Below are 20520 nucleotides of genomic sequence, written 5' to 3' on the forward strand. Positions count from 1 at the left end.
TTCAGTTTGCTTTCTATGTCCCTTAAGGATCGACCATTTCTGTGGTTCCCCACAATTACCCCTTTCTCGAAATCGGACAACTCTGCACTTCGTGGCATTTTGCATGCGACTAATGTCAATGCACTAATGCCAATGCTGTTTCCTATTTAACGTCGGAAGGCGTGACGTACATAACCACAGGTAACTTCATTTGCATGGGTGTCCAAATACTTATTGGTAGACAGTGTATGGGGTGGCATAATGGCCAAATTGAAAGCATTGTTTTTTTAGCCAAATGAAATATCAAAGATCAGATAAAGTGTCATGGGATGACTGAAGTGCGATGCCTCCTGTTTGTTATTGCTGACAGTTGTGAACTGATAGGGGCAGATTACTATCCACCTAGGTTGAGATGTCTGCACTGCCCAACATTGAGTTTCCAGGTGGTTGAACAGTGAACCGGACAGAGACCGAAACTCTGCACAGATCAATTTTCTGATTGGAAGAATGTAGTGATCCATTCTGTACTGTATCCAGCAAACCTAGGGCGGCAAACAGTGTGAAGACAAACCATAAGGAGGCATTTGCACAACATTGGACTATAAGCCAGATGTCTAACTACAGGTGTCCTTGACTTAAAGAGTTTTTCTGGGCAAAAACACCCATTTTTTATTTTTTACAAAAGGCCTGTTAGTGCTATTATTGGGTTAAATAGTACACCCATATACCTTCAACAGTGTTTTGGTGATTCCTGGCTTTCTCCGAGAGCTCATGGTGTCCTCTGCATTTGTTTACATGGGTAGCTTGCTGCTGTCTTAGCCTACAACTACCATGATACATTGCAGTTCACTCAGATCCCCATCTTACTTCCTCACTCACAACCCTACCCCCCCCATTTCCCTAGCTAGCCTGTGGACTACTAGCCCTATCTACCTAATTCAGTCCCCAACCCCCTCCCCATGCTGACCTGTCTTTTTGTCCTGAAGATGACTTTGATGCGCTGCTGTCCCCTCTTCCGCCTCTCCACCTGGAATCCGTAACTGGCGCCTGTGCAATAGAACGCCAGCAGAAGCCACGCATGTGCTATAGAACGCTGCTTCTTTTTGCTTCTGCCAACGTTCTATTGTGTCAGCTGTCACGATCTGTGCCCCAGGTGAAGAGCTATCGATGTCAGTACCGTAGCTCTTCACTGTCAGAAGGGTGTTCCTGACAGTCAGTCAGAAATGCTCTTCTTCACAGCAGTTTCTATAGCGCTGTATTGTGAGAACGTGGAAGAATGCCTCTCCAGTACTCGTATTTGGACGAGTACTATCAGGAGGGGAGGGGGCGTTCCTTCACGCTCACACAGTACAGCGCTATAGACACTGCTGTGAAGAAGGGCGTTCCTGACTGGCTGTCAGGAACGCTCTTCTGATGGTGAAGAGTTACGGTACCGGCATCAATAGCTCTTCACCGGGGGCACAGATCGTGAAAGCCGACAGGGCGCTGAATACTGTTGACTTTCTAGCGGTATATAAAACCTCATGTGTCCCAACTCATGAAAGGTTCTCTTCAATGTCCCCACCCCCTCCATTTGCCTCCAGTTTAATAACCCCCTTCATCTGCTACTAGTTTAATGTGCCCCGTTCATTTGCCCCTAGTTTCATGTTACCCCTCAATTTGCAGCCAAAGTTTAACATAAAAAACACTAAGGGCCCCTTCACACTGAGTTTACGCTCTGTGTATTCTGTCCATTTTACACGTGTAAAACTACAGGTGTAAAATGTAGTTAGCCACTGAGTTCAATGGCTTGTTCGTAGCCATAGCTAACTACATTTTACATGTGTATTTTTACACATGTAAAGGATGTGAAGGTTCGTGTTACAAGCATAGACACGCCCCCTGTCACGTGACGTCTGATGTCATCAGCAGGTCCTTACAGGAGTGTAGTATTAGCTTTTACCCGGGGATAGCAGCGGATGGTGAACGAATAAAGTTTATTCATGAAGACACGTATCAGTGGCAGAGCGGGACATGTAGTAGCCGTCCGGGAATTCAGGACGCTTGGGTGTTATGCATGCACACATGGCGGTGGTGTGTGAGAGCGCCACGGGCTGGCTGCTGGATGAATTAGCGCTTGTTAACAAGTGGTACCAGGTCGGAGGAGAGCTCGGGGCTCCCAAATCACACTACAGGTTAAGAGAGGATTTCTTCAGGCTCTCTAAGCCTTACTTCAGTCTGCAGCCTAATGTAAGCGACAGCCGAGACAACAGCGCCCCCAGCCGGTGTAAGAGTGTCAGGAAGGTACAGTCACCGCTTCACTACTACTAGTATGTACTATGGCAGGGTATAGTCCTCCGTGTGTATAGTGATAGCCTACAGCAAGCTATACCTAATATAGTCCATGTGACTGAGCGCTGGATAAGGCTAATTCCCACCTGTATCTAGTCCTGTGGGCTGCCATGATGGGCCATTCCTGTCCTGGTAATCGGAGGAGATATCATGTACAGTATTGTGTTCTATACTTCCTTCATAATATAGGTCACGTGTGCACAGTCTGCTTCTGTCACCTCACATAGCCTGGCTTTGGCACCACTGCCATCTGCTGGACAAAGTTGATATCACTCTCTATAGTAGTCTCTCTGTGCTTTGTTACTGATGTGATACACATTGGTGAAGGAGTTGGAGGGCGACATGGCAATCTTTGGTCTAGGTCAAAATCATGATGTATGCCTAGCCAAAGGCATTCTTGCTATTGTACTAACTTATGCAAGTGCTGTATGGCGCCACTGACTGCTGTCTGTGATTTACGCTAGGTTCACACTAGCGTTCGGGTCTCCGTTCTCAGCTTTCCGTCTTCTGCCGGCAGAAGATGGAAAGCTGTCAGACCGGGTCCGTCTGTGAGCGTTTTATGCACTCCGCCGCAAAAACGTTTTTTTTTTTTTTAAAACCGGACACAGAGTACTGCATGTCCGACTTTAAAAAAACGGTTTCGTGGCGGAGAGCATAAAACGCTCACGGCCAGACATCTTTCAAACCTATTCAAATGAATGGGTATGAAAGAGTCCTGCAGGTTTCCGTCTCCTGCCTCTGTTTTGTGCAGGAAACGGAAATCTGCAGAACGGAGATCGGGCGCAGATGTGAACGAACCTTTACATGGACTCTATCAATAACATAAATTGAGATGCAGAAATAGGAGGAATAGGACCGATGAATGTTTTGTGACACGGGCCAATGGGACTGTATGCCATCCGTTATTACTCAGCACGCAACCGTAATTTTGGTCTGTGTGTGCTATGAATAAGACATTTATTTACAATGAAAGGGAGTCTGTCACCAGGGGGAAGCATATTAAAACATTTATTTTGTGCTTACTTGTATAGCGCCATCATATCTCACTGTTCTTTACAGACCCATTAACCCTTTAAGGACCATGCCATTTTTAATTTTTGCATCTTTGTATTTCCCCAACTTTTTCATTTTTCAGTTCACAGAGTCACATGATGACTTATTGTTTGCGTGACATACTGTACTTTGTACTGGCCCAATTCAATATGCTGTGCAATGTAATGAGAAGCTGGAAAAATTCAGAATGAGGTGCAATTGGAGAAAAAAAAACATTTGCGACAAATTCATATGGATTTGCAAAACAGAAAAAAAAATTTTTTGTCTCCATGTTGTGACGTCTCTAACTTTTTCAAATTGATATGTATGGAGCTGGGTGCAGCATATTTTTATGTAGGATAAAAGTACATTTTTATTGATACCATTTGGGGAAAGATCTGATGGTTTGATCTCTTTATTCAATTTTTTTATAGGAGGAAAACTTTTGAAAACCCACTATTTGGCTATTTTGCTATTTTTTCTGCTACGCCAATCACAGTAGGAGATAAATATTTGAATAGTTCAGGCATTTTGGAGCGTGGGGATACTTAATGTGTTTACTTTTCTTTATTTACTTTTTTATCTGATCTAGGGAAAGGGGGGTGATTTGAACTTTTGAATTTTTTATATATATTTTTTTTATACTTTTAAAAACTTTTTCCCCCCCTCCTTTTACATTTATGATCAGACCCCTAGGGACCTTGAAACCTAGGGGTTAGAGATGAGCGAATAGTATTCGAAACTGCAGTTTCGAATACCTCGCTCATTAGGAATGAATGGGAGCGGCCATTCATTCCTATGGGAGTGTTGGAGACATCAAGCGGTCCCCATAATAGAGTATGTTGCAGAGTTCCAAATTAAATAACAGGCCTGGATGAGCTCACCCATCCTTTAGCCTGGAGAAGCCACACACACACAGCTGATAGTGTATCAAGTGAGTTCTAATTTTAATAGTGCAAAAAGGTAGTTTAAATTCAATACAGACAAAAGTAGGTTGGACTATTCTAATGACATAACATTGTAGAGTTTTAACATAAACCTGGCACATGACTATTGGCTAAAGGCCCAATGTAATTTGCATCTCATTATAGCTTTCCAAACTAGGATGGACTTTGTCCTTAAACACAAAGTTATATGTATATATCATGGCAAGATAGAGAAGATTACATGCTGGTGCCAATCAATTCCAACCTTGAAGATAACGAATAGACTACATAAACTCTAAGTATATACACTCTACACACTCTAAGTGTATACATCGAGTAAAAGAGAATAGTCAGCTGCATCTTCAAAAGATGAGACCCTTGAGATAGACAGAGATAAGGATTCATCTACACAGCATTCCTTAACCACCCAAAAGGGCCTCTTGAACTTTAAACAGACATTCTCATAAAGCTTATATGAGAAAAAGGTTACAAGATGGCTGACAGAATACAAGATGGAGGACTTAACTCTAACAGGAGTGAGGTATTCAAAACTGGAGTTTCAAATAGTATTCGCTTATCTCTACTAGGGGTCTGATCGCCCATGCTATTCACTGCAATACTACAGTATTGCAGTGAATAGCAAAATGCCTTCACTTCTATTAGACGCTGCTTCTGGCAACGTTCAATTAAACCAATGCTATGATAAGCCTGGAAGCCTTCAATAGGCTTACGGCTGTCATAGCAACCAATCACCGCCCTTTGGTGACATTAAGGAGGGCGGTGGTCATTGAAAAATGGTGGCGCCTGCGCAATTTAGACGCCACTGTCCCGTTTGACTGCGGCGTGTAAAGGGTTAACAGCTGCCATCGGTGCGGGCACTGACCACTGCTGTTAGTGGCGAGTGCTGGCTGTATTATACAGCCGGCATCCGCCCTATATGAGAGTTCAGCTCAGTATTACGTCCTGGGTCGCTAAGGGTTTAACAGTCATTGTCCCATATAGGGCTCACAATCTACATCAGCATTATTAAATAGGTCGGGGTCAACTATATTTATCTCCTTTTTTTCCAATGAAAATTTGTGCCTCCATTGCCGAGATATTAATTTATTTTACAATATGCAAATGAGCAGTCTGGAGCACCGTGGGGCAGATCCATTGCTCCAAACAGCTGTGCTCTACATTTTTCTAATATGTCCTCCTTCCTCCTCCCTTTTTTCGAGTGACAGAGCCAGTGTGCTATGACAAAATCTTTCCTGACATGGCAATGAAGTCATTATAGCAATAACATTGTTGTATCTTTTATATTCTCACAGAAACGCAAACGGTCAAATGCCTATAATCAAGGGGAACTGGATGCACTGGAGTATCACAAGAAGGTATGCTACATAAGGCAGATTGTGTATAAAATAGTTAAAGGATACCTCTTATTTTTAGGCTAAGGTCCCATGTAGCGGGCTGCAGTCTAAAAACGCTGTGGGAAAAACTTTGAGGGAAACCTATTCTGTTTTTTCCCGCAGCACTTTTCACTTTCTGCTTCAATTATACCTACATGGAAAACACCAGCGTTCCCATAGGTATAATTGACAAGCTGAGATTAGCAGTAACGCAACATTTTTTGAAATCACAGCATGTACGCTGCGAATATTTTTCTGCAATGTGTTGGTGGTATTAGCCAGAATCCCTTCCACTTTACATGTACTGTAAAACACAGTGGTTTTTGCTGCGACTTTTCTGCTGTGGCAAAATGCAGAGTTTACGCTACAAGGTGCCCCAGCCTTAGAGCTGTTTCTAACACAGACGTCAATGGAGAAGGAAGGGGAAGGAGGCAGGTGGAAGAGACACTCACACTTACTGCACCCGTTACACTCTACTATACTTTCTTTGTACAATGCTATAGAGTTACTGCTCTAATAGTGAACAACAGCTTCCTCCTCCCATCTCCATAGACTTCTGTATGTGAAGCTGGATATGGAGATAAGAGTGAAATATATTACAAATTTTTATAATTGTATAGAAAGGTTTTTTTTTTTTTTGTTAGGTTCACAAGGAGTTTTTTTTTTTTTTAAGGCCTTTGAATGGGTGATGGGAAATAAAAGGCCTCTTCAAGAGGACCTTTCATGGATTTGGGCACATGTGGTGTTATATACCGCTGAATTCACTTACACAACACATACACAAAGTCGTGAATAAAGCTTCCCTTTCACCCAATCCCTGTCCATACCTGAGCTTTCTAGAGTGAAATACGCCTCTAGCTATATCAGTTACACGCTAAAATAATAGTAATAACCATTATTACTAGAGATGAATGTATAGATTGCTAAAATTTTTATAGGGGGATTGAAAATAACATTTTTATGTAAAGTCCTATTTAAAGTCCTATTGCATGCACAAAATGGGATGGCGCATTTCTGCGATTTTGTCGATTCTTTAACACCCATCCCTGTAAATATATACGTGTGGTATGTACTGTGTATATATAGTGTGGTATGTATATATAGTGTGGCATGTATGATCTCCTCACATCTTGCAGTTTTTTGGAAAGTACATTTTGTTTGCAGAAAGGGATTGCTTGAGTCACACTTTCGTGGCAAATTTGAATTTTTGTGCAATTTTTGCTTGCAATCTTTGTTTGCGGCAAAGTTGAATGAAGGTGGTTGTATATATGAATTATTAAATTGTGTTTTTATATACGGTATGCTGTGTAATCTGAAAAAGTTAGATTTTGGTATCACAGTTACAGTTTGCTAGGTGCAGTATAGATCAGGGGTCCTCAAACTTTTCAAACAGGGGGCCAGTTCACTGTTCGTCAAACCAGTGGAGGGCCGAAATAGACTTTAAAAAAAAAATTGATTATATACTCCACAGTAGCGTCCCCCCATAGTATTATATGCTCCTCAGTACGATCCCCCACTCCACTGTAATATATTCTCTTCAGTACGCCCCCCCACTGTGTTAAATACTCCTCATTACGCCCCCCCCAATCACACTGTATTATGTCCTTCATTACCCCCCCACTGTATTATATGCTCCTCATTACACCCTCCCACCGTATTATATACTTCTGAATACAACCCCCCACTGTATTATATGCTCCTCAGTACAACAAACAGACATACAATCACACACTCACTCTATTATACTTACCCGTGAAGAGCGTCCTTCTCCTTCAGACTGCAAGCGCGATGACGTCATCGCGCTTGTGTAACCGCGAGTGTCACTGCGCTTGCGTCGGGGCAGAGGTCACTCTCTGCAGTCAGTGTAGGCCACGCAACCACGGCTTACACTGACAAGCTTTCAATTGCATGTGCAGCGATCCGCTCACTGTTGGGGAATCGGATTCCCCGTTAGTGAGCGATCCAGGTGATTACGCGCGGGACACATGCGGCGGGATGGATAAATGTCCTCCGCGGGCCGTAGTTTGAGGACCCCTGGTATAGATTTTTAACATATTAGTGAATGACAGCAAAATCTTGTCTGTCTTCTGTATTCGTGTTTTTGGAGTCCGAGCTCTTGTTGTAGTTGATGTTTGCAGTACATATACACATTGTATACACCTTAAGCTATTATTTTAAATGTATTTTGTATATGAATGTCAGATTGAATATGAGTTTTAGGTGCAAATATGCGTTTTAGTGCATTTTTTCAAAAAATTATTTGTGTTTGTCACAAAGTTGCATGAAGGTGGATGTGGCTATTGATGACCCATTGAGACATACAGTCCTATGAAAAAGTTTGGGCACCCCTATTAATCTTAATCATTTTTAGTTCTAAATATTTTGGTGTTTATAACAGCCATTTCAGTTTGATATATCTAATAACTGATGGACACAGTAATATTTCAGGATTGAAATGAGGTTTATTGTACTAACAGAAAATGTGCAATATGCATTAAACCAAAATTTGACCGGTGCAAAAGTATGGGCACCTCAGCAGAAAAGTGACATTAATATTTAGTAGATCCTCCTTTTGCAAAGATAACAGCCTCTAGTCGCTTCCTGTAGCTTTTAATCAGTTCCTGGATCCTGGATAAAGGTATTTTGGACAAACAATTCAAGTTCAGTTAAGTTAGATGGTCGCCGAGCATGGACAGCCCGCTTCAAATCATCCCACAGATGTTCAATGATATTCAGGTCTGGGGACTGGGATGGCCATTCCAGAACATTGTAATTGTTCCTCTGCATGAATGCCTGAGGATTTGGAGCGGTGTTTTGGATCATTGTCTTGCTGAAATATCCATCCCCGGCGTAACTTCAACTTCGTCACTGATTCTTGAACATTATTCTCAAGAATCTGCTGATACTGAGTGGAATCCATGCGACTCTCAACTTTAACAAGATTCCCGATGCCGGCATTGGCCACACAGCCCCAAAGCATGATGGAACCTCCACCAAATTTTACAGTGGGTAGCAAGTGTTTTTCTTGGAATGCTGTTTCTTTTTGGACGCCATGCATAACGCCTTTTTTTATAACCAAACAACTCAATTTTTGTTTCCAAAATGAAGCTGCCTTGTCCAAATGTGCTTTTTCATACCTCAGGCAACTCTATTTGTGGCGTACGTGCAGAAACGGCTTCTTTCTCATCACTCTCCCATACAGCTTCTATTTGTGCAAAGTGCGCTGTATAGTTGACCGATGCACAGTGACACCATCTGCAGCAAGATGATGCTGCAGCTCTTTGGAGGTGGTCTGTGGATTGTCCTTGACTGTTCTCACCATTCTTCTTCTCTGCCTTTCTGATATTTTTCTTGGCCTGCCACTTCTGGGCTTAACAAGAACTGTCCCTGTGGTCTTCCATTTCCTTACTATGTTCCTCACAGTGGAAACTGACAGGTTAAATCTCTGAGACAACTTTTTGTATCCTTCCCCTGAACAACTATGTTGAACAATCTTTGTTTTCAGATCATTTGAGAGTTGTTTTGAGTAGCCCATGATGCCACTCTTCAGAGGAGATTCAAATAGGAGATCAACTTGCAATTGGCCACCTTAAATACCTTTTCTTATGATTGGATACATCTGGCTATGAAGTTCAAAGCTCACTGACGTTACAAAACCAATTTTGTGCTTCAGTAAGTCAGTAAAAACTAGTTAGGGGAATTCAAATCAATAAAATGATAAGGGTGCCCATACTTTTGCACTGGTCAAATTTTGGTTTAATGCATATTGCACATTTTCTGTTAGTACAATAAACCTCATTTCAATCCTGAAATATTACTGTGTCCATCAGTTATTAGATATATCAAACTGAAATGGCTGTTGCAAACACCAAAATATTTAGAACAAAAAATGATTAAGATTAATAGGGGTGCCCAAACTTTTTCATAGGACTGTATGTAATCTTCAGGTTGTCTACTTTCAAAAAATATAGGGTTTAGGTGCTTACTTACTTTTCATGGTGTGTAATCACTACATTTTATAGGATGATACTTTTTTTTAACATTTCCAGCTTCAAAGCAGATTTATGTTCCTTCCAGTTGTGGTGATTTTCTGAAGACATGTGCATGTGGGTGTAGGCCTTACTGCATTTTTTCATAAAACATTCACTTTAATTCAAAATTGCATGAAGGTGCCTGTTCATGTACAGTACCAAGTGGCATCCTGACAATGCTGCAGGTGTGTACTTTAAGAAAATATATAGTTATGGAGGGTGGGGGTGTTGGATGCTTTTTTAATGTTGCACTTTAGGTTTGATTTTTCCCATCTCAAAACTGAAAATTACTCTGGCTACTGGAGGTTCAAAATTTCCAGAGACCCTTGTCAGTGAAAGGGTTAATCTATAGTGAGCTTCCTTCCAAAAAGTGGCACTAGAAGCATATTTCTCTTCACCAATAAGTACGGTACTTACTGTATTTGTATATTCCTTGCAGAGAACTCCTAGCAGGGCATGCATGGTCCAATAAGTCCCTGAACCATCTCTCTCCATAATGAGACACGCTCCCCGTTCTTACATCATGGAAAGTGAATACTTTACAGCCCTGTGAGCTCTGCTGTTAGGTGTTAATTATAATAGGGATATCGTAGACTTTTCTTTCACATCTTTTTTTGCAGTGAAAAATGTTTCCCTGTTTTGTATTACAAGAATTGAAAACTGACGCCCATCATTTCTGTTATTAAATAGGATTTTAGAGTCTAGATGTTAGAACTTACGGGGTTATGCAGTTTATGGGCTTTGCTGTTTCCATGAATGTGCTGAGCCGCTGTTCCTTTCTCCTCATAGCAAACACCACAGGATATTTATATTTTATATTCTGCACGATTTGTTTTCCAATAATGGCTCCACTTTTGTACTGATCTTTAGTAAACCTTCAAAGCGTTCCCTCTCTTAAAAGCACAGCCGGCATGAGGCATAACTTTAAGCTATGTACTGTATTAGAATCCAACATAATTCCATCAGCTATACGATTTTTAATGCCTTTCACATTAAAATGCAGATTTTTTTCCTTGTTGTAGTGCTCTGCAGGAGGATGTGCTAAATAGGTGTTAATGATGCAAATTCTTTAATATCCAACGTACGTGAAGGGAATATCACTTGGCTGTATGGGCCGTATAGATATGCCCCCATGAAGTGCTCTGCTTGTGTGTCTACAGCCTTGGATTTGATTATGAAACCCTCTGATGTAGTAAAAGTCGACAAACAAGGTTGCATGAATTATAAATGTTGCTAAATTTTTCATTGACTGAATTACGAAATGTTTTCTAGAAGGGATCTCTTCACCGTATACATAATTTACTAAGAGTAATGGCTGTTGCTTTCACTAGGAGAACACAGTAGCTAGTGACAGGAGTGGAAAAACAGAATGGGCAGATCCAATCAAAGTATATGGAGGGAGCATTTTTAAAGCATACCTCTAGTTCTTAAACAACTTTACATAGCTCAATAGTACAAGTGAATATAACAAACTTTGTATCTTAACAAAAATGCAGAGACTACGAAGTTCTGCTACACGTTGGAACTAAAATACCGGTAGCTCTTTTAGCTTCACTATAACTTGTAAGATTATGTTCTACCACTGTACAGAATAATTAAAGGGGTATTCCCAACTGGCTTGTTCAGCAACCTGCATGCTGTGTGCTCTTCACTTCCTGGTTTTCTCTGTACATTGGTGGGTGGGGTTTCACTTGCTCTGCTAGCTCTCTTCATAGCAGTATGTTTGCAGTCAGTAATGAGTGATGGTTGTACATAAATTAGCACAGTATCACTGGAAGATGCACAATATGAAGCCGATGTAGCAGAGCTGGATTTGATTGCAATAAGCTCCGTTTTAGGTCTGTGTTTACATATAGAGGTACCAGACTACCTATCTCAGCCGTTATCAGCCAAATTCAATTAAACCGACTGTTAACTGGGAGAGCAGGAAATAAACAGCTCAGAAATACAAGCACGGCGCAGTCGCCTCCCCCCTTCCCTATCTGAGAGCAGGAGCTACGTCACTTGTATGGTGCAGAGAGATGCACAGCTCAGAAATACAAGCTCAGCTCCTCCTTCCCTATCTGAGAGCAGGCAGCTACCTCACTTGTGGACCGAGCAGATAAGCTCATCAACAGGCCTGTGGTTATGGAAACGCAGTGTAAACAATGAAGTGAATAAATTAAGATAGCGGCCAAACAAAGCAGTTTTGATAAAGCAATATATTTAGGAAAAGTCTTAAATCCACATAAACTAGCGGTATAGATAGGATCCTTGAGATGGGACAAACTCTTTAACACCTGGCAGAAGACTTCTCCTCCCCCTTACCCTCTCCATAGACTCTTGTGGTTGAGACTGGATACAGATATGGGTGCTGTTAAGATGCCTGAAGGCAAAGAGGCGGAAACAGCCTGATAAACAGAGGAATCCTTTTTCTTTATACTTAACTATACTACTCAATTATGAAAAGTGGTTTTATAATCAGAAGTATGCTTTAAGTACAAGTTTAAAAATATTAATATTTTGGATATTGAAGGGATTTTCCAAGAAACAAATGTGGGAGAGTAGGCTCAGCAGTACCAGCGGACCCAGACAGTCAGAAACAAACAAAAAAATGTGGATGAAAACAAGTTTTACCCTTTACGTTTATTTTGCAAAACCGTAGAAAATACACAGGCCTTAACTTCAGGCCAAAATAATAGCACAAACACCTGCTTGGCTGAGCGAATACCCTAACTAAACACAAGTATGCTAGCTATATGTGTGGCTTGCTTCAGGCAAACGGGAAAGCAAAAGAAAAGCAGAAGCTGTGGTGCACATGTCTCTCACCACTGGTCACTAGAGGTCAGGCTGTAGGGATGGAACCCTGCTCCTCCACTCTCCCCCAGGAACTGCCCAGGACTCAGGCCTTGTCAGGCTTTATAGGCCTGTAATGAGGCCCAGCTCCCACCTGTGCATGAGAGCTCCTTCCTGCGGAAGGAAAGAATTATTTAAGTTCACAGGTGAGGTTTTGCTACAGCCCTGTGTTAACCTCACACACCACACATACATGAGGAATCTCGGGGAGATAGTCCTTCCAGAACGTTCGGAAATGCAGCGGAAAAGACAGTGCCGGAAATGTATCACTTTTTTTTTTTTTTTTTTGCACAGCGTTTTTCACAGAAAGTCCCCTGAGTTTTCCTAAACAGCATTTTTGAGCATCCGCAAAGCGTTTTTAAAATCGCAGCTTTCTTTTGCAGATTTTATTTTCTACAATATGTGCATGGGATTAACCAGAATCCTATCCAATTTGCAGGTAATGTAGAACGCAGCATTTTTTTTTTTTTGCTGTGGCGTTTGCACTGCGACTGTTTTGACATGTCTTGCATACAGAGTTATTAGGATTGAATTACTTTGCTGTATCTCTAGTATAGGTTTATGGTTGGTACCTATAGCTTTATTCATTCTGCTCTTCCTGATTCAAGTTAGAAATAATGACTGAAGAACTGTTCACATGGCAGTCATTACAGTCGTTTGCTCTAATCCAGCATAGGATAAATGTGGATAGAGTGACTGATGTAGATAAATCACCGTCTGCCTGCATTCACTCTGATGCAAAAACATGAAAGAATCTTTCTTCCATCAGGAAGAAAAATTTGTGACATGAGCTTTTCCATTCAAAAAGTATACAAGCTTGAAGGAAGAAAGTGTCTGTCATGGTCTTACATTGGTGTGAATGTAGATGGAGGTGCTCAGTCTGTGTCATTCATTCCATGGATGTTTAAGTCTGTTGCTCTCCTCCTATGATGGATGAGAGCAACAAACTGTAATAACACTCATGTGAACCTAGCCTAAGGGTCCTTTTACACAAGCAGATATCCTACCCAGTAATAAGGGCTGATCGAGAATAACAGCATGTCATTCATCCCATATTTAGTACACTTATATGGAGCAATGACTGTGAGTATAAATTTAAAGAGGTTTCCATAATAAAAATTATTTTTCAAATTTGATTGGGGAAGATGAAAAATACCCCTCCTCAAACCATACTCATCTGGCACGGGATGTTTTGGTGCCTGTCATTGGCTGTGACGTCCTGGGTTGGCCTCAGCGATCATGTGTGGCAGGGACTTCCACCAGAAGACAACAGCGGAGTTGCAGGACCGGAACACAGTGGGTAATACCGTAGCAATTTGGATATGTGAATATGTGTTTTTTTGTTTTTTTTTATATATCTTGGGCAACCCCTTGAATGATCAATATGATGGTATTGGTCCTGTACACTGTGCATTTTGCACCAGGTGGAAGGACGTAAAGGGCATTGGGGTGTAAAAATTCAGAGGTTTATTCATTTACTTTTAAGTGACTGCTATAATATATTTGATATGCAAAGTTTTATACTTTTTTTTTTTTTTTTTATACATTTTCATTAGTTAGCTCCTGTGAGCAGGACCCTCAGTCCCATTGTGTGAAGTGACTATTTCTTTTGGAATGTATCTCTTTTGTCTGTACTTGAACCCTACAAATTGTACAGTGCTGCGGAATATGTTGGTGCTATATAAATGTATTATTATTATAGCACAAATAACCTTTATTCACTGAAACTGAATACCTCTTTAGGGCTAGGCCCCCTATTGCAGAAACGCAGTGCTTTTGTCTCATATGGACAAGCAGCGGAAAAATACTTTAAAAATGCTTTATACATTGCCAGCAAAGTTATTGAGATTCTGGCTAATGTCTTCCACTACGGGAGTAAAAAACAGCTGCTAAAAAGATGTTTTTGAAAAACGCCTCATGTCAATTTCAGCTACAGAATGCAAGCGTTTTATAGATTTAATAAGGGAAGGAAAAACGCACCAAGAAAAAAACATGTTTTTTTTCTGTTTTGTTTTTAACTTCGGTTCACTATATGGGTGCCTAGCCTTAAATGCATGCATCCACATTAGGGAAAATTGGTTGAAGCCCCTGCTTTTGCCAAGTCTGGCCTGCTATCTAATATACTTGAGGAGCTTCCACACAATTCCTCAACAGATTATTTTGGAGAAAACTAAGATTGGGCATATTGAATGTCAACACCCAGTCCTTTTGTTCTCCCTGGAACAAAGCCACAGCGGTGTCTGCCGGTAGCTTTCAATACACACTTGACTGAGCTGAATGTGTATATGTATGCAGGAGTTGGGAGGAATAGCTATTGACTGACAGCGTTCATCTGACAGCGATTGAAGTACCTTAAGACGCTTGCTTTTTTTTTTTCCCTTTGAAATGGAGTATGACTTGTTCATGTGAGATGTGTGACGCATTTATCAATCCCTAAAGATGGATATTCATCTTACAGAAGTGGAGTAAATGTACGCGAGATGAGATCTGATGTAGGTCTGGTGTTTATTTGCAGGCAGACAGTCACAATAGCGCCATTTATCATGAACTGTGCAACTCTTCAATAAATATGTCAAAAATATCAAGATGAATGTTTCTCCAGAACTTATCATTATTGATAGACCAAACTCGCCCAGCCATTAGGCACCACTTGGTAACCAGTCAGGGTATTTATGGTCATAGTCTAGTCTCACTTGTTACATTGATAATATTTTAATGCACTTTAAACTGGAGCTGCAAATACAAAGCAGTTACTATGTTACTATGACATGTTTTCTCATTAAGGGCCAGAAATAAAGTCTGTTTACACTTCTTTTCTCTTCTGTCTCTCCAGATAAGTAATCTTATTTTAGAAGGATCACGGCTGCTGATTCAAGAAGGATTTAAGAAGGGGCTACTTCACTCACCCTCAGGGGCAGAAGAAGAAAAAGAATGTCAAATTGTGTCAGACGTGTACAGCAACAAAAGGAACTTGGCTGATCTCTGTGATATGTCGAAGGATATGCCTTATGTTTATTTTCCTGAATATACTGTTCATGTTCTTGACACTGGAAATCCATTTTCCCAAGATGGAGACTTTTTATCAAACATTACAGAAAACGCTACTAACCGTCCTCAAACGATTCACCTAATGGGTGAAGAATATCTCATACCACCCAGAAGTAGCTTTCTATTGTCAGATATTTCATGCATGGAGCCCCTTCTGCATTGTAAGTATATTGTCTGCTCAAGATCTATTACTTATTATGTTATCTAGAGACTTCTGGATAATTGTGTTTTTTCTTTTTATACATAATCCTCTGGTTAATAGTCAGCGGTAAAGACAGGTAGATATGCGCTTATTGTCATAGTATTACTACAGTAAGGGCTAACAAATCTGGACTATTTGTGGTAACGCCACGTTTTTTTTCCCTGAAGATCCACGGTTTGGAAAAGTTATTGGTTTCTATGAGCACATAAGCCAGTTTTGCTTATTCAAGTGACTAAATCTAGACTGCCAGGTATTTAGCCATTAAATGTTCTAGAGGATTTGAAATACATACGGTAGCTTAGTTCTTACAGGAGACGGCAGGAAGGAAGTGTAAGTATGACGGGGAGGGGACGGGAAGTGAGAGGAGGGGAGGGGACGGGAAGTGAGGGGAGGAGACGGGAAGTGAGGGGAGGGCTGGGGATTGGAGGAGTGTAGTAAGGGGAGGGGATTGGAAGTGAGGGCACAGGAGGGCTGGGGACTGTAAGAGAGGGGGAATATAGTATGTGACCTCCATCTCCGAAAGAGGCGAGATGAAGAGTCACAGGATACTATGAAGATGTTCCTGGGGCAGTCACATGACCGACCCAGCGATAATGGTAAATATTCACTTTTGGTAATAAAAGTAATTTTTATAGTAAATAGGGGAAAGGTGTTTAGTTTAATGTAAAAATGTTTTTTTTTTTTTTTTTTTTATCCCGGACAACCACTTTAAGACCCCAGAACTGAGTTGCAGGTGTCTATCCCCTGACACTACTGCTGGGACTCCTACTCAGCAGAGACAGCACTTTTTAGAAAGTATGTGTATGTAAGATATTGATAGATAGATAGATAGATAGATAGATAGATAGATATTTTATTTATCTATCTATAAGATATAAATCTGTCTATCTAAATTCTTACAGCACTGGTTGCATGTAGTAATGCAGAAGAATAAGATGGCACTCAAGGGTTATATTTGAAAGTATGTGAAGATATTTAGTCATTCATCATGATGATTAATCTCTTTCTGTTGCAGCCATTTTTTTATTTGTTTTTTTGACTCCTCACCTTCCACAACCCACAACTTTTTAAAAAAAAATTTTTTCATTCACAGAGCTGTAATGGTTCCAATTATTATTTCTTATGGTGTACTGGGAAGCTGGAAACTGATTCATAATGGTGTAGAATTAGCGAAAACTGCATTTATGTGCCTCTCTTAGGGTTTTGTTCATTGTCCAGGCAAAATGACACCTATATTCTGTGGGTTGGTATAATTACCTTTATATATTTATATACCTTTATATATTTATATATACATTTTAATCCCTTAAAAAAAAATCTAAAACTTTGCAAAAATTTATTGGTGTTGTCATATTCCCCCAAACGGAAACTCGAACGCGGGTGTGAACCTAGCATCAGCCTAGTTACAGATGTCCGTATATACACAGTCCAGTCATATTAATGTGACCACCTGTCAAAATCCAGAATAACCACCTTTGGCAGAGCGGACCGCTGTGAGACGTGCAGGAAGAAAGGGTATGTTGTGATGATGTTCATTGGGATGTTTAGCCATGCTGACTCCAGTGCCGTGGCCAGCTTCGCTAGGATACGCGGTTGAGTATCCATGTTGTGAACACCCCGATTGAGGAGGTCCCACAGATTATAGATTGGGTTCAAGTCTGGGGAATTTGCTGGCCAAGGGAGTACGGTAAACTCAGCCTGATGCTCCTCGAACCACACACGTACACTGCGAGCTTTATGACACGTTGCATTGTCCTGCTGGTAGATGCCATCATCCTGAGGGAAAAACAATTCACATGTAGGGGTGAACATGGTCAGCAAGGATAGATGCATATTTGTGTTGATCCATCAGGCCTTCCACAATGATGAGTGCACCCAGATGGCTGATGACACATGCCTTCTGTGATTGGTTATTTAACGTTGATATCAAAAGTAGGCAGTGGTCACATTAATATGACTGGACTGTGTATTTTGCAGTCCACAAACTAGTAATCAGTGTTCTTGTTTTACGGCTCGTGTTTCATCAGTGTGTCCTCAGTCCTATATGGCTGCAAAAGCGAACAGTATCATCAGTGTTTGCGGACCCCCCCCCCCCCCCCAGGAGACATCCTATGGACTACACATTGATGACCCACAGAGTACATCCACATCCTTGGTTTTTTAGTCTCCCATAATCTTCTATCGGCGAGTCTGTGCCCCAAACACTGAACAGAATAGGACCTGTTCTTTGTTTTGCGTAGCAAACTCACGACCCGCACACTGATCCGTGGAAATCACGGTCGTATGCATGAGCCCATAGAAATGAATGGGTCTGTATGCTATCAGAGAAGAACACAGACCGCACACTGATCTCGCCCATGGGGCTTTAGATAGAGTAGCTGCTAATGCTCAAGGGAAGGTTTTTCAGGGGACTTCCATAATTACTATATTTTGTGCGCAAAAAAGGTACAAAAAAATAAATTAAAAAAAGGATTTATCATACTGTCTCTCAACCACTTCACCTGTTACACCTGGAAGACATATTTTGTATTTGAGTATACGGGAAAGTCAAAATGCTCATGTAAAATGGAAATGTAATTTCTCCTTGTGTCACTGCTCTTGTGATGTCAGTAACCATAATGATAAGAGTAAATGTTGAAGCCTATTCATGAGTATTAAAAGCAGAACATGAAATACTAGATCAAGGACCATTAACTATCATGAAACTGCCTTCTTTTTTGGGTTTATAAAAAGACTGGTTTTGTTCAGGCCATGGAGAACATCGTCAGAAGTGCATACAAGACATCCCATTAACCTAGCTATGTAAGCTGTGTCTAGCTCTGATTTCATTGTGAGTGTGTGAATGGTTCCTTTCACAGCATTTTAGAATTTCTGATAAAATATGAAGTTAGCGCCTTACTTTGTTGAGCCTGACAAAAAAAAATATTATTTTTTTTTGTCAATATAGAATGGAGTGTTGGGTGGATCAGAGGAGAAGAGGCAAAGTTATCCATGTATGATCTAATATGAGTAGTGGTCCTTGTGGAACATATTGTATATTGCTTTCTTTTTTTTGGATATCTATGGGATTTGGTTCATACAATAGTGACGTGCAGTGCGAATCTGCTTATGGTTTTCTAAATCGGCAGCAGCAGTACATACACCTACAGTATATACACCTACAGCTGTATAGCACTTAGGAAGGGTGTGCCGCGATAGGTGTTTCCTATCAAAGCTGATGCTAGGTTAAGAAAGCCATTGTCCATCTGTCTTATAATCTTTGGTATTTAATTTAATAGAACTGGATATGGCCAATAGCAATGGATCAGATCATGTGACTGTTGAACCTGAAGTCACATGGCCAGTGATGCAGAAGCGATGCGCAAGCTGTCACAGCAGAGAAAAATGCTGCATTTTACAGTACCAGCAAAGTGAATGAGACTGTCTAATTCCATCCACACATCACGGAACAAAAAATGCTGCGGAAAAGCTGTTTTTTAAAAAAAATAAATAAAAGCATACATTTTACCTGCAGAAAAAAAAGGCGATCCGTTTCGGCTGCATTCTGCAATGTGGAGCCCTAGCCTTGAACAGTTTTTCCAGGGAGCTTTAGAATACTTACTTCCGCAGCGAACCCACAGGTTTCAGGTTGGTTTCGTTGACCTGTGCTATGAGGGCTGCAAGACTATATTATAGCCAGCCCTCATAACACTGGTAACTAGTGGTGAAAATCGGAGTGGAGAGAGGAGGTTTAGTGACTTGGGTGCTGGTTCTGATCATGTGACCCATTGTTGGCGCCATACTGGAACCACTGAGTTACCTGTATCATAGATGGGGGAAAAAAAGGGGGGAATGGAAAAGTTATACTCAGCCCTCTTGTAGTAGCCTTCCAATGCCTTCCTTCAGTCCGATATCCACCATGTGTCTGCGAGCTTGCCCGGATGAGTAACTCCCTCAGTACGGAGTTGAATCACAAAGGTAAGTATAGAAGAATCATCCAGCAACGAAACCAAGATATGAAATCAGTTTCTTCTTTATTTCATGTTCGCATTTTAAAATATGACAAAAATTTGACACGCAGTCTACAAGGAAAAAAGCTTGCGTCAGACTGACTCGTTTCGGATATTGTATCCTTTCTCAAAGTCTCTGAGAAAGGACACAATATCCGAAACGCGTCAGTCTGACGCAAGCTTTTTTCCTTGTAGACTGCGTGTCAAATTTTTGTCATATTTTAAAATGCGAACATGAAATAAAGAAGAAACTGATTTCATATCTTGGTTTCGTTGCTGGATGATTCTTCTATACTTACCTCACTGAGTTACCTGGTCAAAAAGCCCTAGAGGAAGTAACTGAGGCCCCTGCAGACTCCCTTTATTTTTTACATAGTTAAAGCAACATTCTACTTCTAAAAAGAAATTTCTAAATAAATACTTAACATGTAGATACAATACGCGCTGCCTCCTTTTATTCTTTGTTATGATTCTTCCAGTTCCCGATCCTTTCTTCATTTCTGTAACATGGCCACCGGCCTCTCGGGCTACTTTATCCACATGTGCTTTGGTAGACTGTGACCGCCCTTGGATGGAGAGCAGAGGAATTGTCTTAGACGACCGAAGCACAGTATGGATATAGTCTTAGAAGCTGGTGTCTGTTTTACTGGAATGGAGAGGGGATTGGGGATTGGAGGAGTCTTGGCAGAAAGATGAAGGAGGCAGCAGGTGCTTTAGCGATGCATTTATTATGAAGCAGAGGGTGGCTTTAAT

The 20520-nt window shown here is 40.9% G+C and overlaps 1 protein-coding gene across 1 annotated transcript in view; it reads left to right on the forward strand.

The window, feature by feature from the left end:
• Positions 1–2037: 2037 nt before the first annotated feature.
• The window catches only part of METTL4 (methyltransferase 4, N6-adenosine), an 86350-nt gene continuing 67867 nt past the window's right edge, over positions 2038–20520 (forward strand). Inside the window, exons 1-3 of the mRNA XM_075272153.1 lie at positions 2038–2262; positions 5582–5644; positions 15362–15737. Coding sequence (XP_075128254.1) covers positions 2044–2262; positions 5582–5644; positions 15362–15737 — 658 coding nt within the window. The 5' untranslated portion in view covers positions 2038–2043. The remainder of the gene's footprint in view (positions 2263–5581; positions 5645–15361; positions 15738–20520) is intronic.

This window comes from Leptodactylus fuscus, chromosome 4, assembly GCF_031893055.1.
Source record: "Leptodactylus fuscus isolate aLepFus1 chromosome 4, aLepFus1.hap2, whole genome shotgun sequence".
Taxonomy (NCBI): Eukaryota; Metazoa; Chordata; class Amphibia; order Anura; family Leptodactylidae; genus Leptodactylus; species Leptodactylus fuscus.